The sequence below is a fragment of the Salvelinus fontinalis genome, chromosome 18, assembly GCF_029448725.1.
Source record: "Salvelinus fontinalis isolate EN_2023a chromosome 18, ASM2944872v1, whole genome shotgun sequence".
NCBI classification, from domain to species: domain Eukaryota; kingdom Metazoa; phylum Chordata; class Actinopteri; order Salmoniformes; family Salmonidae; genus Salvelinus; species Salvelinus fontinalis.
In genome coordinates this window covers 47,115,561-47,138,458 of record NC_074682.1, presented here as the reverse complement: position 1 = coordinate 47,138,458, position 22,898 = coordinate 47,115,561, and the positions used below count along the sequence as shown (strand labels likewise).

The 22,898-nt window shown below is 44.5% G+C and overlaps 2 protein-coding genes and 1 non-coding gene across 9 annotated transcripts in view; all 3 read left to right on the top strand.

Moving 5' to 3' along the window:
* LOC129815650 (cytosolic 10-formyltetrahydrofolate dehydrogenase-like) overlaps positions 1-4,553 on the top strand; it is a 38,831-nt gene extending 34,278 nt beyond the window's left edge. For all 4 annotated transcript variants that reach the window (XM_055869642.1, XM_055869643.1, XM_055869641.1 and 1 more), the window contains exons 18-23: positions 48-147; positions 283-381; positions 2,067-2,232; positions 2,470-2,575; positions 2,743-2,942; positions 3,575-4,553. In XM_055869642.1, the coding sequence (XP_055725617.1) occupies positions 48-147; positions 283-381; positions 2,067-2,232; positions 2,470-2,575; positions 2,743-2,942; positions 3,575-3,630 (727 nt within the window). In that variant the 3' untranslated portion in view covers positions 3,631-4,553. The remainder of the gene's footprint in view (positions 1-47; positions 148-282; positions 382-2,066; positions 2,233-2,469; positions 2,576-2,742; positions 2,943-3,574) is intronic.
* On the top strand, positions 3,302-3,356 carry LOC129816066 (U7 small nuclear RNA). Its single transcript, XR_008753510.1, has one exon. It is a non-coding gene; the product is annotated as a U7 small nuclear RNA (small nuclear RNA).
* A 102-nt stretch (positions 4,554-4,655) lies between the features above and the next one.
* LOC129815652 (solute carrier family 41 member 3-like) lies at positions 4,656-22,585 on the top strand. Of its 4 annotated transcripts, XM_055869646.1 has the most exons (9): positions 4,656-10,264; positions 11,972-12,079; positions 12,273-12,344; positions 12,817-12,961; positions 13,262-13,408; positions 14,469-14,613; positions 14,951-15,030; positions 16,850-16,984; positions 21,095-22,585. In XM_055869646.1, exons 1-9 carry the CDS (start codon positions 10,070-10,072, stop codon positions 21,118-21,120), a joined length of 1,053 nt encoding a protein of 350 aa, XP_055725621.1. In that variant the 5' UTR covers positions 4,656-10,069; the 3' UTR covers positions 21,121-22,585. The 4 variants fall into 4 exon arrangements, with proteins under 4 accessions (XP_055725621.1, XP_055725622.1, XP_055725620.1 ...); XM_055869647.1 differs by lacking the exon at positions 16,850-16,984; XM_055869645.1 differs by having other exon boundaries at positions 16,850-22,585.
* Positions 22,586-22,898: the final 313 nt, after the last annotated feature.

The following is a 22,898-nucleotide window of genomic DNA, read 5'->3' as shown; positions in this document are numbered from 1 at the left end:
GTGTGTTTGTGTATTAACACCTGTTTTTGTGCGTTCCTCTATCTCAGCTGTGCAGTCAGTAATGTGAAGAAGGTGTCCCTAGAACTGGGGGGTAAATCTCCACTCATCATCTTTAGTGACTGTGACATGGACAAGGCCGTTCGCATGGTCAGTGGGCCTTCAATTCAATGCTGGTCACTACATAACATTAATACAAAAATATGTATATCAAAGAATATAAAATATGAATATTTCAGAATATTGTAAGGCATCAATTTCACTGTATTTATTTGTGTATTTTAGGGAATGAGCGCTGTATTCTTCAACAAGGGAGAGAACTGCATTGCAGCAGGCAGACTCTTTGTGGAAGAGAACATCCATGACCAGTATGTCAAGAGAGTGGTACGTGTCTCAATGCTAACTTAGTCACCCGCTCGCTACCTTATCTCACAGTGCTATGCTAACTTAGCCACCGCTCGCTACCTTATCACACAGGGCTATTCTAACTCAGCCATCCGTTAACTTATTTCACAGAGCTGTGCTAACTTAGCCATCCTCTTCCTTATCACTTCTGTCATCATGAAGTGCTTTGAGAGGCTAGTTAAGGCTCATATCACCTCACCTCTATCTTACCTGACACCCTAGACCCACTCCAATTTGCATACCGCCCCAATAGTACCAGAGACGATGCAATCGCCATTGCACTGCACACTGCCCTATCCCATCTGGACAAGAGGAATACTTATGTAAGAATGCTGTTCATTGACTATAGCTCAGCCTTCAACACCATAGTACCCTCCAAGCTCATCATTTAGCTCGGGGCCCTGGGTCTGAGCCCCACCCTGTGCAACGGGGTCCTGGACTTCTTGACGTGCCGCCCCCAGGTGGTGGTCTTGGGGAAAACGTAGGAAACAACACCTCCATTATGCTGATCCTCAACACAGGGGCCCCACAAGGGTGCGTGCTCAGCCCCCTCCTGTACTCCCTGTTCACCCATGGAGGCGTGCGTGGCCACGCAGTCAACTCAATCATCAAGTTTACAGACAACACAACAGTTGTAGGCCTGATTACCAATGACAAGACAGCCTACAGGGAGGAGGTGAGGGCTCTGGCGGAGTGGTGCCAGGAAAATAGCCTCTCCCTCAACGTCAACAAAATGAAGGAGCTGATCGTGGACTCCAGGAAGCAGCAGAGAGAGCATGCCCCTATCCACATCGGCGGGGCGACAGGAGAGAAGGTGAAAAGCGTCAAGTTCCTCGGCGTACACTGACGATCTGAAATGGTCCACCCACACAGACAGTGTGGTGAAGAAGGTGCAACAGCGTATCTTCAACCTCAAGAGGCTGAAGAAATTTGGCTTGGCCCCTAACACCCTCACAAACTTTTACAGATGCACACCGCCTGGTACGGCAACTGGACTGCCCGCAACTGCTGGGCTCTCCAGAGAGTGGTGCGGTCTGCCCAACGCATCACTGGGGGTACACTGCCTGCCCTCCAGGACACTTACAGCACCCGATGTCACAGGAAGGCCAAAAAGATCAGCAAGGACATCAACCACCCAAGCCAAGGTCTGTTCACCTCGCTACCATCCAGAAGGCGAGGTCAGTACAGGTGCATCAAAGCTGGGACCGAGAGACTGAAAAACACCTCAAGGCCATGAGACTGCTAAATAGCCATCATTAGCAGGCTACCACCCGGTTATTCGACAGTTTACCTTAGAGGCTGCTGCCCTATATACATAGACATGGAATCACTGGTCACTTTAAAATGGAACACTAGTCACTTTAATAATGTTTACATACTACTGCTTTACTCATTTCATATGTATATACTGAATTCTATTCTACTTTATTTTAGTCAATGCCACTCCTACATTGCTCGTCCTAATATTTATATATTTCTTATTACTTTTACATTAGATTTGTGTGAATTGTTAGATACTACTGCACTAGAGCTAGGAAGACAAACATTTCACTACACCCGCAATATCATCTGCTAAATATGTGTATGTGACCAATACAATTAGATTTGATTTGAATCTCACAGTGCTATGCTGACTTAGCCATCTGCTAACTACCTCATCTCAGGTGGAGGAGGTTAAGAAGATGAAGATCGGAGATCCTCTGGACCGCTCCACAGACCACGGACCCCAGAACCACAAGGCCCACATGGACAAGCTGGTGGAGTACTGCCAGACAGGCGTGAGGGAAGGCGCCACTCTGGTGTATGGGGGAAAACAGGTCTCCCGCCCAGGTTAGACTTATTTTTTCAGTTCATAGCGCTGTAGATTTGACTAATATTAGCTGTGAGGCAGAGTTAGGGGAAAATGTCACTCCAATTCCAGTCCGTTCAGAAATGGAATTGGATGTCATACTGTGACCATTTGTGGTGTTACCATTTATCATTTCAAGGGATGCCTATCAGCTACAAAATGACTAAAATAGTAAATAAGTTGTTTACTATATCTTTCCCTGTGGTACCTTTCTCCAGGATTCTTCTTTGAGCCCACCATCTTCACCGATGTCCAGGACCACATGTTCATTGCTATAGAGGAGTCGTTTGGCCCCGTCATGATCCTCTCCAAGTTCAAGAGCGGGTCAGTGTTTGCCATTGTCAGATGGGTGCCCTGTGTGGTTCAGCTGAACCCAGAACACTTACATACCTGAGTCGGCATGGGTTTCAAATCTTGTGCATTGCTCCTCTGACTAGCTCTCCTCCGACCTTTCTCGACCGCTCTGTTCATCCCTTTCTCTCTCTCTCAAGGGATGTGGACGAGGTTCTGCGGAGGGCCAATGCCACTGAGTATGGCCTGGCATCAGGAGTGTTCACCCGTGACATCAGCAAGGCGCTGTATGTCAGCGAGAAGCTCAACGCCGGCACCGTCTTTGTCAACACCTACAACAAGACGGACGTGGCTGCTCCCTTCGGCGGCTTCAAGCAGTCCGGCTTTGGCAAAGACCTGGGTAAGACCTGCTGATTCTGGGACATTGTTTCCACACAGGTTAGATTAATCATAGAAGCCCACATGGAAAAATACTACAGTTTACTATAGAATACAACAGTACTTACTATAGAATTCTCTAGTAAACTGTAGAATACTAGTAAACACAGCAAAAACACTACACTTTTTTAACTATAGTAAATACTATAGTATTTCATTTGTGTATACCCTATATACCCTGCTGATTCCCCAATATCCCAATTTGTGCCACCCATAAGTGAGAAACCTACATGCTAACTATAGACCATATTGTGTTCCCTACAGGTTATAGAAATAGGGCAGAAGCTCTGCAGGTTCAGTAATACCTACCTACAGGTTATGGAAAATTAGCTCTTTTAGTATTTCTACAGTAGGTTTCCTCAAAGAGAAAGCCCTACTTCTATATCAAAAATAATAAAACTAAAACACTGTTGTAAATACTCCAGTAATATTGGCAAAACACTACAGTAAATACTATATAGTATGTATACTATAGTATTTTTTCATGTGGGAGTAGAATTACTAGAATGGGAAAAGTCCAAAGATGCATTTTCTAGGAATGCCAATTCAATTGCATGTATATCCTGTCTCAACATCACTGGCTTTCTCCAACAGGACAAGAGGCTCTTAACGAATACCTGAAGACCAAGGCTGTCACTGTAGAGTACTAAATATACAGCTCTGTAAAAAATTAACAGACCACTGAAAAATTATCAGTTTCTCTGGTTTTACTAAATTTTTTACAGAGTTGTATATAGAGAGATGTGTGGTAGCTACCCACTGGGCACAGACGTCAGCTCAACATCTAGTTTTGATTTACCTTTGGTTGAGTTGTCAACTAACGCGAATTCAACCCAAAAAATTCACCATGTCATTGGATTTAGGTTAAAAGTTTGGTAAAAAAAAGAAATCTGTTTTTGCCAATCCAATCATTTTTTTCCTGTTGATTCAACGTTAACACATTATTATATATATTTTTTTAAATGGCTTGGAAACAATGTTGATTCCAAACAGTTTTTGCCCAGTGGGTATTCTCTCTTTATAATCAGACCATATGTCACTAAGCAAATTCCTGAACTAAATGTGAATGATAGACGAGGTAGAAAGGAAACGTAATACCTCCACATGCCCTGATGAACAATTCTACTTGTAATTCAGTCTTTCTGAAATGTGATTAACCCTCTAATATTTCTTAGTGCTGTTTAGCACAATTACTTATGAAATGTAATATTTTTATGGATGAGAAATTCCATGTGAAATGATATCCCCCTCTTAGAAATAAGAAATATTCACATTATGTTGTAGCAGTTGGTCAACACTGGTAAATCTACCAACAATGTTTGAAAATGTCAACACCAGTGGTTCCCTTTTATAGTCTTGTACCTCTTCAAACATTGTGTGTGTGTGTACCCCCTCTAGCACCAGGGTCAACGCACTCTCAAATGTTGTTTTTTGCCATCATTGTAAGCCTGCCACACACACTATACGATACATTTAACATAAGAATGAGTGTGTATTTTGTTACAACCCTGCTTGTGGGAATTGACAAAGATCTCTTACAGGACCAGGGCACAAATAATAATATAATAATCAATCATTTTGGTCTTTATTTAACCATTTTACATATAAAACTTTATTTGTTCATCAAAAATGGTGAATGACTCACCACATGTTCATGAGAAGGGTGTGCTTGAAAGGATGCACATAACTCTGCAATGTTGGGTTATATTGGAGAGAGTCTCAGTCTTAAATCATTTTCCACACACAGTCTGATCCTGTATTTAGTTTTCATGCTAGTGAGGGCTGAGAATCCACTCTCACATAGGTACGTGGTTGCAAAGGGCATCAGTGTCTTAACATCGCGATTTGCCAAGGCAGGATAGTCTGTGCGCAGCCCAATACAGAAATCTGGCAGTGGCTTCTGATTAAATTCAGTTTTCACAGAACCGCTTGTTGCAATTTTGATGAGGCTCTCTTGTTCAGATATCTGTAAGTGGACTGGAGGCAGGGCATGAAAGGGATAATGAATCCAGTTGTATCATCCGTTTCGGAAAAGTACGTGCTTGATTGCGTACCCAACTCACTCAGGTGCTTCGCTATATCACATTTGACATTGTCCGTAAGCTTGAGTTAATTTGCACACAAAAAATCATACAATGATGGAAAGACCTGTGTGTTGTCTTTGTTAGTGCAGACATTAACAAAGACGAGCTCCAACTTCTTAATCATAGCCTAAATTTTGTCCCGCACATTGAATATAGTTGAAGAGAGTCCCTGTAATCAAGGATTCAGATCATTCAGGCGAGAAAAAACATCACCCAGATAAGCCAGTCATGTGAGAAACTCGTTATTTATGCAAGTGGTCAGACAAGTGAAAATGATGGTCAGTAAAGAAAAGTTTAAGCTTGTCTCTCAATTAAAAAAAAACGTGTCAATACTTTTCCCCTTGATAACCAGCGCACTTCTGTATGTTGTAAAAGCGTTACATGGTCACTGCCCATATGATTGCATAGTGCAGAAAATACACGAGAGTTCAGGGGCCTTGCTTTAACAAAGTTAACCATTTTCACTGTAGTGTCCAAAACGTCTTTCAAGTTGTCAGGCAGTTCCTTGGTAGCAAGAGCCTCTTGGTGGATGCTGCAGTGTACCCAATTGGTGTCGGGAGCAACTGCTTACACGCGTATTACCACTTCACTATGTCTCCCTGTTATGGCTTTTGCGCCATCAGTACAGATACCAACATGAGCAGCAGCTACGTTTGGCTACATACGGACCGTTAGTGGAATGTGATTGGATGTTAATTATTTCACTAGGCTACCTGTATTTGACATTGTGTTGTTATTTCGCTGAACACTAGATGGTTTCATTTTATTTTTGGCAGTGAAACGAGGCTACTCAGACGATTAAAAAAAGCTCACCCAAATGTATAGCTCTGTTAGAAAATATAAATGGACTGTTTGAAAATGTGGAGAGAAAAAAAAGTCAAATGTTTATTTTATTTTATTTTTTATTCATGTTGATCACATTTTTATTTGGCGTACGCCCGATAGCATTGCGCCCCAGTTTGGGAATACCTGGTCTACACAATAGATGTGTTGTGTTCATGGACAATACTGGATGACAATGGGACTTTATGAATGATGATCTCCATATCAGAGCTTGAACAAGCACCTTTTTACTAGTTTTCCTGATTCATTAAAATCACAAAGACAGTTTCACACACCAACAATGATCTTCAATGGAGATCTCCTGCCCTGTCTTGGACTAATAATAAGATAGATGAGGAGAAAGACAAGTCCAACAGAGAGCTCCAGGAGGATCTGTCTACAGGTGGTGGCGCCGTAACGTCAGGTCGGGCTGGGGATGATGACTGCAGGCATAGTTCTGGATACTGTACAGGTGGGTGAAGGGAATGTAAGGGCTGCATTCAATCCATATCGCGGAATTTCCATGTTAAAATGTGAAGGTCACAGCTCAGAGAGAAGTTGGGACATTGTGGGGGGGTCACAGGGACCTCAATGGCACGCCACCACTAGGAACATGTCATTCTTGGTACAACGGGATGACAGAGGCCTATTAGTGTGGACAGTTACACTTCTCCCCCTTTTTTCCCCCTCATAAGACTGGCCCACCGGCCTAAAGATGGACTGGCCCACCGGGCATTTGCCCGGTCTGCCCTTTGGCCAGTCCCTTTCAGGTTGGAAGTGACAAACAGGCTATCTGTGTTTTTACTCATTATTGTTGTCCATCTTAATGAAGAGTTTACATATGGCAAAGCATTAAACTGTTGACGGACCACAGTCCGACAGAGAAGGTAGTACAGTATAACATACACAAATGCATCGCATTCGTCTCGATCTGTACAGTTCCTAATAAAAAAATGCAACCACGTCTACAACAACCTCGGTCTAAAGACAAGCTCTGCATAGCAAGTGCCAGACAGTCTTTCCTTGGATTTCATTATGTAATCCTGGATCCAACTCAAGGTGTGTAATGGGTTGTCTAGCCTGTCATAGTGAGTCCCATAGACTTGCCATATAACAACAAACCCAAAGGCCATTGCTATCAATATGTCAGTGTGGACTACTACAGGTATAGCTTGTAAGTTTCACTAAACTTTGTTTTCACTGCACACACACTGAGGGTTATATGGCTCAAATAGGCCAGGTTCACACCCAAGTTGTACAACTGTTGTACAGCACATTTGACAGTGGTTTTGATCGATTTTCTTCACAAAAATAATTACACAAGCATTGTGGAGACTGCACAATGGTTGTGTGTATACAACTGAAAGCTTGTCTGCACATAAATGTATCACAAAAATAGCAGTTGTACCAAACCATTGTGTCAAATGCGCTGTACATTAGTTGTACAACCTGTGTGTGGATAGGGCCATAGATCCTAAAGTGGTAGGAATTTTGACATTTCAAGTCAACAATTGGAAAATCAGAGCAGGCATTATCATATAAATAGAATGATTAATGAAGTAATTATATTTTTATTGCCATTATCTTGTGGGTATAAGCAACAAATATTCTCTCAATTATAAACGTGTCCCATAGTCATGAGTTTACAGTTTAGCTCCGTTTAAACCTGGAGCTAACATGGGTCCTTTGTCCTGATCTGGTCTACATTCTGATTGTGCCCACATTTCCAGAAATGTGTCTACTCATCACTGGAGGTTGGTGGCACCTTAATTGTGGAGTACAGGCTCGTGGTAATGGCTAGAGTGGAATGAATAGAATGGTATCCAACACATGGGTTCCATGTGTTTGATGCCATTCCATTAGCTCCTTTCCAGCCATTATTATGAGCCATCCTCCCCTCAGCAGCCTACACTGCTACTCATGGTATTAAACTGTGTCTGTTATCCATCCACTGTCTCTGCATTGTGACTTCCTGGTTCCTTCCTTTATGCAAATGTGTTCACAGCTATTCATTCAAAGTCATATTTATTTACTGTAAGACACTTGTTGATGTAATCAGTCAATAGTGCCATCTGTCAATGATTTTAGAGGGCAGAATAATGATGATGATTTAAATGGTTTCTCTGCCCAGATATGTCTACACTTGTAAGATATCCAGACACAATGCGTGTCTGACTACCTCAGGAAGTGGGCAGGATGATCTGATCGCAATGTGTCTTTTGATTGTCCACATTTTTAGACAGGTGTAGACAATCAAAATGTGTACAAGATCAGGACAAAGGATACAAGTTAGAACCAGGTATAAACGGGGCTTCTAAATTCCAACAAGGTGTCAGTGGCGGAGCAGGAGGCAACAGACTGTCCACGCCACGTCTCAGGGACGCCTCAGCTGAGTCACTTTCAGTGTGTGCGTGTGTGTATGTGTGTGTGGGGGGGAACTCGGTTCCTTCTCTCTCTGGATAACAGCATGCAGGTCTCAAATGTCTGTCATGGTCATGAATGATTAAGAAGCTATTGATATTTACGTCACTTCCAGTGTTTGGCAAATATTTACTAAATGTCTCTCAAGTCAATGTGGTGTTTCAATCTGAATTTAAGTGAGAAGGAAAGGGGGATATATAGAGAAAAAGACAGGGGGTGAGGGGGGTGAGAGACTGTCTAATAATAATAACAGGTAGAAAGAGCCAAAACCCGATAAAATCACAGACGACAGCAGCACCCCCTCCTCTCCCATCCGTTTCAGTCTGATAGCCCTGCTCGCACAGACGACAGCAGCACCCCCTCCTTCTCTCCCACCCGTTTCAGTCTGATAGCCCTGCTCGCACAGACGACAGCAGCATCCCCTCCTTCTCTCCCACCCGTTTCAGTCTGATAGCCCTGCTCGCACAGACGACAGCAGCATCCCCTCCTTCTCTCCCATCCGTTTCAGTCTGATAGCCCTGCTCGCACAGACGACAGCAGCATCCCCTCCTTCTCTCCCACCCGTTTCAGTCTGATAGCCCTGCTCGCACAGACGACAGCAGCATCCCCTCCTTCTCTCCCATCCGTTTCAGTCTGATAGCCCTGCTCGCACAGACGACAGCAGCATCCCCTCATTCTCTCCCATCCGTTTCAGTCTGATAGCCCTGCTCGCACAGACGACAGCAGCACCCCCTCCTTCTCTCCCACTTGCACAGAAATATCATCACGACCCAATTTGTTTGCCTCCCAGAGAGGAAAACCCTGCCAGCGACTGGACAGGTACTCTTAACGCTTCGCCTCGGGACTCACACCTTATCATCCTCACTCAATGTCACCCTGCAGTCCTTTGCCTTCCCGAGCCTTAGAACCACGGACCGTCATCTATTATCACCTCGTTTCTCATCTGCGACTCACCAACCAGCGCAACACGTCACGTCTCTCCAGCCCAACATGAGAAAGGGACTCCAGGCCAGCCAGGCTGCTCACACAGGGCAGTGGGACGAGCAGAGGCATCACGAGCAGCGGCTGGGGAGGGCAGAGAAAAAGTTAGCAGCCTTCTGGTTGTCCTTGTCTCAGAGGACGTGGACGTTTTTCAGACCCCGCGGCGGCAAACGCACCGGCTGCTTCCAGCGGAGCTCCTCGGCAGCTCGCCTACTGAAGAGCGAAGCGTGAGGAGTGTGTGTGTGAGTGTTTGTGTCTGTCTGTCTGTCTGTCTGCGTCGGGTGTCAGAAGAGTCCTGGCAGACACCCCTATCTGGAGGACCCATATCTGCGTGTGTATGTGACCTCCACCCCAGAGGTCAAAGGCAGTCTATGTCGTTCTTCAGCCTTCTCCACCATTGGCATTCTATCTTTGTTGTGTTATCTTAGCAACGTTGACTAAAGATGGAAGGACAAGCTGTCATTCTAATGTCATTCTCATTCAGAAGGACAAACAAACTGTCATTCTAAAGCCTCTGAAATACGTCGAGCCCAGTGGATTGGTTAAAGAGCGTTTGGCGATTTGCTGCTGTCGACTGGAAGGAATCTCCCCTCTTGTTGTCGTCAAAACCAGGCTTCCCTCCTCAGAAGAAACTTCCATTCACTAAACTAAACTATCAAAAAGGAGAACATACCACAGAGAAGACATTAGTGGTGGAGATTGGTGTGAAAAGGGGCAGCTGTCACTCCCTTAACCACTACTGGTGACTTTCCAGATGGGGTAACTGGGACCTGCGGAGACCATGGTAGTCACCCATTTAGAGCTAGAGCTGTGCTACCAGGGGAAGAAGCTGAGGGTCTTCACCTGTAAGCTGACCCGCTCCCCCCATGGCTATCTGCCTGAGAGTGCCTGGCTCATCTTGGCTCAGATCCTACTGCCTTACGTGGTGGCCGGCCTGGGCATGGTGGCGGCAGGCATAGTCATGGACTTGGTTCAAGTATGGGCTAACTTTGAGTGTGTGTGTATGTGTTTGTTTGTGTGTGTGTTGTATTTATCCGGGCATGCTGTGATGTGTTGAGTAAATCCCCTTCAATCTAAGCAAAAACAGGTGAGAGAGATGCACTGCCACAGAGGTTTAGGTGTCTACATTGGCAGATTGCTTTGTATCAGCGATCCCCTTTATAGTGCACTACTTTTGACCAGGGACTCTGGTCGAAAGTAGTGCACTATATAGGGACTAGGTTGCCATTTGGGACGCAGGCACTATTGAGTCATCTCCGGCAACGTGACGCTTGTGTCACGAGAGAAGCCAAGCTGTTTGCTATGAAAAATGTAGGAAGGAACTATCAAGAAAGCATTGAGAACTGTGGGAAATGTAGCATGATAAAGAGGCCAATTTAAATGTAGGAGGTGCTTTGACATGCATGGTATGGAAAATATAGGAGAGACTGATAAACAGATGACAGGAGGATAGCAGCAAATCTATCTGGGGACTTCAAAGCTGTTTCAAAGAGCAGTCAGAAGATCCCTGACAGTGGCTATAAATGACAGCTAGAAAGAGCATCCAAGGACACGAGAGTGCTGCAGCCATTTGAAAATGTGTGTTAATATCAAATAGATCATGCACTTGAAGCTTAGCCCGAGTCCCAGATCTGCTTGTGCTGTCTTGCAAACTCCTATGTCATTGTCAATAAGAGTTGGCACGACAGCACCAACAGAACTAGGACTCAGGCTAACTTGTGGCTATACTCCGTGGTAAATTTTGAGGATGGATGACCCACTTGACTGATGAGGTCAGTACCTTGCCCTTCAAAGTGCATTCTATAAAATATGCAGATAGGCATTGTGTATAGATAGTAGAGTAGCACAAATGACATATAGGCAAATAAGTATAGACCAGCAAAATAGCTCTTTCCCTGGTTCACCTTTTGGAAAGATCCCAGCAGTCACATGGCGTGACTGACTCCCTGAATAATGGAATAGGTTGGTGGGTTGGGTAGTGACTTTGACTGAAGTCAGCCTTGAAAGCTCAGGGATTTTGTTCCTTTTCAATTGGAAATGAAAACGTAAAAAAAAAAAAAAATTGTTCACCTGTAATCAACAAGAGTTATTGTATGCCACTAAGTTAGAGTAAGACTGTCATTTTAGTGTCACTAATACTAAACATGTTCAGATTATTGTTATTAGATTATAATGGGATGACAACAGCAACAGATTAGGGTTTTCATCTGAATAAAGAAATGATATAATAGCGGTAATCGTCTGTTCCTGTTACAGTGAATTATTCTGGTTGCCAGATCTGTTTGTGCTTGATCCAACTCCTTTCTGTTTTGGCACGACAACGACCAAGCAGTTGGCTAATGCATGAGTACTGTATATTTGGCAACCAGGCTGGCAGTGTTGGGAGGGATTGTTATGTTTCAGCACTGGGAGGTGCTTGAGGAGATCATTGTGTATGTTTCAGCACTGGGAACTGTTTAGGGAGATCATTATTCATGTTTTAGAACTGGGACATGTTTAAAGAGGTCATTGTGTATGTTTCAGCACTGGGAACTGTTTAGGGAGATCATTATTCATGTTTTATAACTGGGACATGTTTAAAGAGGTAATTGTGTATGTTTCAGCACTGGGAACTGTTTAGGGAGATCATTATTCATGTTTTAGAACTGGGACATGTTTAAAGAGGTCATTGTGTATGTTTCAGCATTGGGAGGTGTTTAGGGAGATCACAGAGGTGTTTATCTTGGTGCCAGCCCTGGTGGGACTGAAAGGCAACCTGGAGATGACACTGGCATCCAGACTGTCTACAGCAGTAAGTGTACACACGCACGCACGTAGGCATGCATGCACACACACACACAGACACTGCTGACACACACATACTCAACACTGCCACAACATGTTTGAATGTAAAACTAAAAATAGATTTTACATACAAACTCACTCTCATTTAAAATGTTAAGTATTTCTCCCGTTCCTTTATAAACGGTTTATGTCCCTATCAGGCGAACACTCGGCAGCTGGATGATCCAAAGCAGCAGTGGAGGATAGTGTGTAGCAACCTGGCTCTCATTCAGGTGACACTGACCTCTCCTTCAGCAAACACAGCCAATGGCATTTTATCAAACCAGTGCTGTCACGTTTTTATAAAGTACCTTTATCTGTGAATCCAACAGAGGCCACAAGAGGGTTCACTGTATCAAGGCAATGACTCAGTGTCATTCTCCCTCCCTCCCTCTATCCCCCTACATCTCCCTTCTTTATTTCCTGCCCCCTTCTCCTCTTCCCTTGCTGCCTCTTCTGTTCATTCTTTCTCCCCTTCGCTGCCTGCCTCTCCTGCTCTCCCTTCCCTTCGCTTGCTCCTTTTCCACTCTCTCCCTTTCCCTCCCTTCTCTCTCTCTCCTTCTCTCTCTCTCTCTCTTCCCTTGCTGCATCTTCTGTTCTCCCTCTCTACCTGCTCCCCTCTCTCTCTGCTCCCCTCTCCCTCTCTCTCTGCTCCCCCTCCCCTCCCCTCCCTACCACTCCTATTCTCTCTCTCTCCCTCCATAGGTCCAGGCCACAGTGGTGGGTTTCCTGGCTGCGGTAGCTGCAGTGGGGTTGGGCGCGATGACCAGGGGTCGTGTAGACCTGCTGCAGGCTGCTGTTTTATGTGCCAGCAGCATCACCACAGCCTTTGTAGCAGCCCTGTCATTGGGCAAGTCAACCAGACAAAGCCACAATAGCTGTCATGCCACTAGCCAGTGATAGTGTTAGGTAGTGTCACTTCCATCGTTCAGATGTTAATTAAGTTAGTGTTTCTTAGCATAGCTAAATCAGAGTACAAAATTAAGATGGCAATCTCAGTGGGCATTTTAAAGAATAATGTTTTATATCTGGGCATTTTTGAATTATTATGGATTCCTGAGTTTTGATTTTGACAATAGGGTTTTTAATCCAACAAATGCATCTACAACTAGATTATTCTAGATCTAAAGTCCGCTCTCTGTGTCGGTAGGCCTGGTGATGGTGGGAGTGATCATTGGCTCCAGGAAGGTGGGAATCAACCCTGACAACGTGGCCACGCCCATCGCTGCCAGCCTGGGTGACCTCATCACCCTCTCTCTGTTGGCTGGGGTCAGCAGCTTCCTCTTCCGGTTTAAAGGTCAGATCACTCACAGCAGAATAACTGGTATGTGCCGGAGTCTGGTCGAGCGGTAACACTCGACTCCCAGACCACATATGCTCCCCCGGCGGCGGGGTTCGAGCCTCGGCTCAGCCACTGTTTGCCCCCATCCTACCCGTCATTGCTTTTTCATTGTCTGTCACCCTGATTTTCTGTCCAGTCGAAAAATATATATAAAAGTAAGAAAGGATGTTTGACATCTAATAGGCCCAAATGTTATCTGAACCTTAACCCCTATCACTGACCAGGCCCATATTGATGATTCCTAGGGCTGGATGCAATATTGAGCAAAACCTTGGTGGAGCCATTTCCATTATGCCTGGGTTCTGATTCCCTACACTTGTTCACTCCCCCTCATGGATTTAAACATTTTGAATTGATGTATGCATGGGGTGGACTAGATGGAGTTTCCACAATATTTCTTACACCAATCCGTTCCATTTATATCCATGAAGCACTCTTTGACGAGAAGGGTAAAGAATCAGACAGTAGGCCAGTTCTTTCAAATGTTCAAAGTATTTAATAGAATGTGTTGGTTTGAAACTGATCTCTCATTATTTCCAACTGGACTAGACTATGAGCACCAACAAGATATCTTACATAACTTCACCATTATTTCATTTCACATTAATTTTCCTTTCCAGGCATAAAAAAAAAATCATATTGATCTTTGTAGTCAAAAAAAAATATCTTATTAGTTTCCAAATGAAATATCCTCAACTCTCTCGAAAGAAAATTAATATTCGGTACTTCAATTGTGTCATCGGTAGAGGGCAGCCCAGTTTCTTTCACGACTAGTTAGTTCAGGTCTGCTTAATAAATGTCCAACACAGTACACAGGGTGGGCTCCAGAAATTTCCATTCAGGTCTGCCCAGATTATAGGATCATTTTATCATGTTGACATACAATATGTCTTGCAGATGTAACACTTCTTTTCTACCTGCATAGAAAATGTGTATGTGGAATGTGCCCACTTTCTCACACACCAGACACAGACACAGACACAGACACACACACACTACCTTTCCTGTCTTCCAGAGATGTGGTACCTGCCTACTCTGGTGTGTGGCTTTTTCCTGGTTCTCATTCCGCTGTGGGTGGTCATCGCCCGGCACTCTCCTCCAATCAGAGAGGTGCTGAGGTCTGGGTGGCAGCCCGTCATCATGGCCATGTCCATCAGCAGGTAAATGCCTGGGGCTGTCAGCATTCTATCAATGTTCAATCCATGAGCTTTCAACTAAATTTCAAAGAAACAAACATGCAGTATATTCACTTGCAGTTACAAGCGCAACTTGAAGGCCTTTTGTCACCTTTATCCAAACTGATTTTACAGAACTGGACAGGTGACAGCTACTGCTCAGTAGGCATAAATGCACCATATCACTTTCACCTATCCTTTCCTTTCAGATCAGTGCAGATGGAGGACACAGAGTGGAACTTATCACATGCCCCTTAGACAATCTACAACTTTGAACATGTTGTGTGACGTTTGTGTCCCATTGTATCCTTGTAAACCACAGTATTGGGGGCCTGATACTGGATAAGACAGTGAGCGACCCGAACTTTGAGGGCATGGCGGTGTTCACTCCCGTAATCAACGGTGAGTGGACCGAACCTAACTCCTCAGATCAAAGAGTGGGGCATGTGTGTAATTCAATGCTCAGATTTCAATTTTGTCTCAATATTATTTAAATGTTGAAGAGTTCTTACTTCCTCCTTACTAACAAATATCCACAAGGAGCCATCTAAGAAACAGCTGCATGGGCAAAACTAGAAACAGGTTTACCCCATTTGCAATGCTGCTTACCATTGCTAGATATGTATCTTGTAAAACCGCCATGAAACCTCATTTGGACATGGGTACGAGTCGAGAAGCCATAGCTTTATTGGTCTCAAGTGGTTATGAAAAGAGCATTAAGTTCCACTCATCCCTAACCTGTCCACTACTGTAACATATGATGTAAGCTTAAATGTCAAATCTGGTACTCCTTTCCTTAGAAGACAACATCTGGTTGTCTTGGTGGAAAGATAGATGGCATGTTTGACAAAATAATAGACAGGCGTGGTTCTTGTCCTGTTACATTTAAACAGTCTTTGAAGTATGACAGTAAATTACTGTAACTTGTGTGACTAATTACATGAAGCCTCTGCACTATTGTAAACAATGTCATTTTAAAGTGTAACGTTTTAAGGGCGGCAGGTAGCCTAGCGGTTAAGGGTTTTGGGCCAGTAACTGAAAGGTTGCTGGTGTGAATCCCTGAGCTGCCAGTGAAAATAATCTGCCGTTCTGCCCTTGAGTAAGGTAATTAACCCCCAACAACAACTGATTCCTAGGCGCTGATGACATCGATTAAGGTAGCCCCCCCCCCAACATGTCTGATCCAGAGGGGTTGGGTTAAATGCAGAAGACACGTGAATGCATTCAGTTGTGCAACTGAATAAGTATCCCAATTCTGATATTTTTTCCACTCATTGGTCTTTAGGACCAATTACAGCAGATCTTTTCACAGCATATTTTTTTCAGAGCTGATCTGATTGGTCATAAGACCAATTAGTGAAAAAACGATCAGAATTGGGCTGCCTGTGTAAACACAGCCTAAGACTAGCATGGCAATGTTTGTTGCCCACGGCTAGCCACCATCGCTGGAGAAGACTAACCATAAGGTTTACATAAACCTCTTTAGAATGACAACTATGTACTGTCTGCTTCAGAGGACTTCCTCTATATCTTTGCCAGCCTCAGCTAGCGCTAGCAAAGCTTTTCGCATTAATCGGCATTTCAAGACAGGAAGTACATTTGCATTGCAATTCAGTGTTTTTTTCTCTCTTTCGCACTCTCTTTTTCCCTCCCTCCTTGTTTATTCTTCTCTTACCTTTCTCCCTCTTCCTCCCAATCTTGTTCTCTCTTCTTCCCTCTTTCCTTCTGCCTATCAATCTTTCTGTACTTCTCCACCTCTCTCCCTCCATCCTCCTTACCTCCAATGGACACAAGATCATGCTATCTCTGCACACAAACTCACTTTAAAGATATGCCATTACATTCACATCAGAATTATCCCTACATAATTAACTAGAAAGAGTTGCAGAAAAACAAAATCAACTAAAATTACCTTGAAGGCGTTTCATCATACCCTTATAAATACCTATAATTTACTAAACCCAAAGCTCAAGCCTAAATATGTAAATAACTAATTATAATATTCCATATAGAGACGCTTTTATCCAAAGTGACTTACAGTCATGTGTGTATAGATTTTACATATGGGTGGTCCCAGGAATCAAACCTAGTATCCTGGTGTTAGAAGCACCATGCTCTACCAACTGAGCTACAAAGGACCAACATACAACTTCAACAAAATGTGATTATAAAAATGCCTACTGGTATTTCAACGACTGTTCGGCTCCTTCCCTTCACCCAGGTGTGGGAGGTAACCTGGTAGCCATCCATGCCAGCCGCATCTCCACCTACCTACACTACTGGAGTATGCCAGGGACCCTGCCCTTCCAGATGACACAACACTGGCCTGGCCCCTGCCTGACCTTCTGCTCCTTAGGTCAGCAGTCAAAACACACTTCAACTTCAAACACACAAGATGACACAACACTGCCCCTGCCTGACCTTCAGCTCACAACACTGCCCTGACCCCTGCCTGACCTTCAGCTCACAACACTGCCCTGACCCCTGCCTGACCTTCAGCTCACAACACTGCCCTGACCCCTGCCTGACCTTCAGCTCACAACACATCCCTGACCCCTGCCTGACCTTCAGCTCACAACACTTCCCTGACCCCTGCCTGACCATTTGCTCACAACACTACTCCTGCCTGACCTTCAGCTCACAACACTGCCCTGACCCCTGCCTGACCTTCAGCTCACAACACATCCCTGACCCCTGCCTGACCTTCAGCTCACAACACTTCCCCTGCCTGACCTTCAGCTCACAACACTGCCCTGACCCATGCCTGACCTTTAGCTCACAACACTGCCCCTGCCTGACCTTCAGCTCACAACACTGCCCTGACCCATGCCTGACCTTTAGCTCACAACACTTCCCCTGCCTGACCTTCAGCTCACAACACTGCCCTGACCCATGCCTGACCTTTAGCTCACAACACTGCCCCTGCCTGACCTTTAGCTCACAACACTGCCCTGACCCCTGCCTGACCTTTTGCTCACAACACTACTCCTGCCTGACCTTTAGCTCACAACACTGCCCCTGCCTGACCTTCAGCTCACAACACTGCCCTGACCCCTGCCTGACCTTTTGCTCACAACACTACTCCTGCCTGACCTTCAGCTCACAACACTGCCCTGACCCCTGCCTGACCTTTAGCTCACAACACTTCCCCTGCCTGACCTTCAGCTCACAACACTGCCCTGACCCATGCCTGACCTTTAGCTCACAACACTGCCCCTGCCTGACCTTTAGCTCACAACACTGCCCTGACCCCTGCCTGACCTTTTGCTCACAACACTACTCCTGCCTGACCTTTAGCTCACAACACTGCCCCTGCCTGACCTTCAGCTCACAACACTGCCCTGACCCCTGCCTGACCTTTTGCTCACAACACTACTCCTGCCTGACCTTCAGCTCACAACACTGCCCTGACCCCTGCCTGACCTTTAGCTCACAACACTTCCCTGACCCCTGCCTGACCTTCAGCTCACAACACTTCCCTGACCCCTGCCTGACCTTTTGCTCACAACACTTCCCTGACCCCTGCCTGACCTTTTGCTCACAACACTACTCCTGCCTGACCTTCAGCTCACAACACTGCCCTGACCCCTGCCTGACCTTTAGCTCACAACACTTCCCTGACCCCTGCCTGACCTTCAGCTCACAACACTTCCCTGACCCCTGCCTGACCTTTTGCTCACAACACTTCCCTGACCCCTGCCTGACCTTCAGCTCACAACACTTCCCTGACCCCTGCCTGACCTTCAGCTCACAACACTGCCCTGACCCTTGCCTGACCTTCAGCTCACAACACTGCCCTGACCCTTGCCTGTTCTTCACAACACTGGCGTGACCCCTACCTGACTTCAGCTCCTCAGCTAACCAGTCAAACAAACTTAAAAGAAACACAAAACAAGCAGAGGGGGTCAAATGAACACTGTACACATCTACACACAATATTACTAACCCGTAACAGTCGCCATGGCGCCCTCAGGCCTGCCTTTGTCTGCCTTTACCTGTGTGCGGCCCTGCTACAGGTCAGAGGTCAAATTCATATGTACCACAGACATGACACACTGTACCACTCCTACTTTAAAAGGTGACATATGATGAAAAATGAATTTAAAAAAAGTACTGGCCTTGGTGAAGACTGAATATGGCCCCTGGGGAATTTTATTTTGATACTTCTATGCTATAGTATTTTATTCTATTGAATTTAATTGAACCTAGTTATTCCATAGTGACACTGCAAAAATAAAGTCGTAAGTCTGTATTGCCATAAACCTGTGAACTTTGTGATAAATTAAGAGAAAGTTCATGTCAATTTTATGTCAATTATATGTATTTATTTTATTTTACCTTTATTTAACTAGGCAAGTCAGTTAAGAGCTAATTCTTATTTACAATGACGGCCTACCAAAAGGCAAAAGACCTCCTGCGGGGACGGGGGCTGGGATTAAAAAATAAAATAAATAACATAAATATAGAACAAAACACACATTACGACAAGAGAGAACACTACATTAAGAGAGACCTAAGACAACAATATAGCAAGGCAGCAACACATGACAACACAGCATGGTAGCAACACAACATGACAACAACACAACATGGTAGCAGCACAAAACATGGTACAAACATTATTGGGCACAGACAACAGCACAAAGGGCAAGAAGGTAGAGACAACAATACATCACGCAAGCAGCCACAACTGTCAGTAAGAGAGTCCATGATTGAGTCTTTGAGTGTTTGTTTGTTTGTGGGTCTTGAGAGATTACCAGTTTACAGAGGACTGTAGAGTGCAGTGATGTGTCCTATAAGGAGCATTGGTGCAAATCTGATGGCCCGAATGGTAAAGAACATCTAGCCACTCGAGAGCACCCTTACCTGCTGATCTATAAATTATGTCTCCGTAATGGGTAGGATGGTCATCTGAATCAGGGTTAGTTTGATTGAGCCTAGGGGTACTCTCTTGGTGACAGGCAGTGGCTGAGACAGCAGATTTTCTGACTTTATACACTGCACTCTTGAGAGAGATAGTTATCAAACCAGGCCAAAGACCCCTCAGAGTCACGAATGGTCTACCGTATCAAAAGCTTTGGCCAAGTCAATAAAAAAGCAGCACAACATTGCTTAGAATTAAGGGCAATGGTGACATCATTGAGGACCTTTAAGGTTGCAGTGACACATCCATAACCTGAGCGGAAACCAGATTGCAAACCCAAGAGAATACTATAGACATCAAGAAAGCCAGTCAGTTGATTATTGACAAGTTTTTCCAACACTTTTGATAAACAGGGCAAAATAGAAATAGGCCTATAACAGTTAGGATCAGCTTGATCTCCCCTTTAAATAAAGGATGAAGCGTGGCAGCCTTCCAAGCAATGGGAACCTCCCCAGAGAGGAGAGACAGATTAAAAAGGTCAGAGATAGGCTTGGTGATGAAGGGGCAGCAACCTTAAAGAAGAAAGGGTATAAACCATCTGACCCAGATGGTTTTTTGGGGTCAAGTTACAGGAGCTCCTCTAGCACCTCGGAGTCAGTGACTGCCTGCAGGGAGAAACTTTGTATCGGGGCAGGGGTAAAAGAGGGAGAAGCATCGGGGCTAGTCGCATTAGAAGGGGTGGGAGATGAGGAAATGTTGGACGGGCAAGGAGGCATGGCTCAGTCAAATAGAAATCCTGACTTAATGAAGTGGTCATTAAACAACAACCACATCAGTAACAACCACATCGTAAACTTTAAGTGACATGGGCAGCTGTGAGGAGAAGGGTTTATTCTCCAGGTCTTTAACCGTTTTCCACAACTTCTGGGGTTAGATCCACAGAGATAGAACTGCTCCTTAAAGTAACTAACTTTTGAAATGTCAATTTCACGGACAGATGTTCCTTTACATTACGCCTCTCTTTTGTTTGGATCTCACACATTGAGGGTTTGGTTTGAGCAAAATCATAGTTTTACACTACGAGAGCCATTGCCGATATAAACAACGGCCTTAGTAGAAATGTTAATACGAGATTTACTGTTTTCAGCCCTCTTGCCAAACTCCGGCGCTGCAATTCAAACCACACGTCGCTGAAAATGCTGACCAGTATACCGATACATCTGTAGTCCTGCTACTTATCAGATGAAACATATTTTTCAGTAGAGTTGATATGACCTGTGGTGTCATTAGCCACTTTTTAGATACTTGAAAAAACAAAAATAAATGTATACAGGCAGTGTGACCCATGTACGTGTTTTTGCCCTTAATGTTTATTGTTCACATGACCTCAACATATTTTTACTTGTTCACATACAGTGTGGGTTGCCAGTAATCTACATAATAATGGGATGTTACTAGACAGTATAACAGAGAAGCTATTGAACATGGCCTATACATCTTTCCCAGGGTGAAGGGACATTGTATTACAGCTTCTGCACTGTCCAACTTCCCTCAGTTACCTGCACTAGTGAGTTACTCATCGTGCTGTCAACTGATTCACAGGTTGTGATTCTGCTGTACCTGGCTGACCTGATGGTGCGCTGGATGTGGCGGAGGGGGCTGGACCCGGATAACTACTCTATCCCGTACCTCACGGCTCTGGGGGATCTGTTGGGGACCGGCTTCCTGGCCCTGATCTTCAGGGCCATTCAATCTATACCAGCCCACCATGTCTAGTGCGACTGAAGTTTAGATTTAACAACGTGGCCTACACACTGTAGTTTCACAGGCCTCCGACAACCACCAAGCTTGACTTCACATACAGTCTCTTGGCTCCACAGAAGCCCTGTTTATGCCTGCCGTTAACATACGTCCTTCGTCCTGATCTTGTCCGTTTACACTTATAAGATCTGATCACAATGCGTCTTTTAAAAGTCTGCACAATCAGAATGTGGAAAAGATCAGGGAAAAGGCGGCATGTTAGAACCAGGTATCAACAGGGCTTAAGAAATGAATGCTGATAAGGGAGATGCTGTATACTGTAGCTCGACAGTCTTTCAGCACCCAGTAACCACATAGAAGCTACCTGTTGAGATGTCCTCTGTAAACGCTTTAATGGTAAAATGGCAAATGCACTGTACTAAAGCAATAATGTTGTCTGCGCTTGTTTGTTTGCTGACTGTCTATACATTTATCCTCATGCTCAAAAATGGTTCACTTGTGAGTTTAGTCACAATAAATGTACTAATGCACTCACGGGATATACACACTATAAACCAATAGAGGACATGGGATAAATCCATGTGTCACAATTTCAATGATCGACCACTGCTATTTTCATTTGTGCCTTTAAAACATTACTGTAGAAACTACAGGAGTCATGTGCAGTATTTATTTTCTTGTTATTAGTCAAGTAATGACATCGGCAATGTTGCTTGATCGGCAATTAGTCTGCTGGAGTGAATTGGTTTGAAAGTGAATGTTTGTATCAACGTCTCTAACACATACTGTACCACTGTTGCCCACATTTTGTTCTAACTTTTTTGTGCCAAAAGTGTTATGCTTATCTCTTCAAATAAATGGGTCCTTTTAAGTCAATTAATATATACTTTTAAAAACAGGCTTAAATCACATTTGATGCTCTGCAATGACACAAACAATATAACTTTCACCAAAGATTTAAACAGTTCGACATGTTGACTTAGTATGTACGTGTTAGTGTAACCGATGTGAAATGGCTAGCTAGTTAGCGGTGGTGCGCGCTAATAGCGTTTCAATCGGTGACGTCACTCGCTTTGAGACCTTGAAGTAGTGGTTCCCCTTGCTCTGCAAGGGCCACGGCTTTTGTGGAGCGATGGGTAACGATGCTTCGTGGGTGACTGTTGTTGATGTGTGCAGAGGGTCCCTGGTTTGCGCCCGGGTCGGGGCGAGGGGACGGACTAAAGTTAAACTGTTACATGAACAATAGTCAGATTGTACCTAGAGAGCAAGTTATTTTAGTAACCCAATTGTATCAATGTGTTCCATTGTTGGAATAAAACCATTCACATACAATGCCTGTCTTTCATTTTATGACCCCACATATCTTACAGTAGATTCAATGCATGTCATGTGATTCTACAAAACAGATCAATAAAATGTGACCTCACCACCAGCAATATTCAAACACGTCCTTGTGGCAACCCTGTATTTCAACACCACGGCACCCAGGCCGATCCTCTGCTTCGGGACGGGACGGGGGGGGACGACATAAAGACATAAATACCTGTGCTGAACACCTCAACAGTTATTTCTCACACAAACGTTACCAAAACCACAGTTTTCATAAAGCGATGCCCGTGCTGTAGGGATAGAACCGTGTGGGGGT

Coding starts and splice junctions, on each gene's coding strand:
- LOC129815652 (XM_055869645.1), top strand. CDS start 10,070: ATGGTAGTCACCCATTTAGAGCTAGAGCTGTGCTACCAGGGGAAGAAG. Junction 12,080..12,272: donor CATCCAGACTGTCTACAGCA/GTAAGTGTACAC, acceptor TGTCCCTATCAG/GCGAACACTCGGCAGCTGGA. Junction 15,031..16,849: donor GTTCACTCCCGTAATCAACG/GTGAGTGGACCG, acceptor CCCTTCACCCAG/GTGTGGGAGGTAACCTGGTA.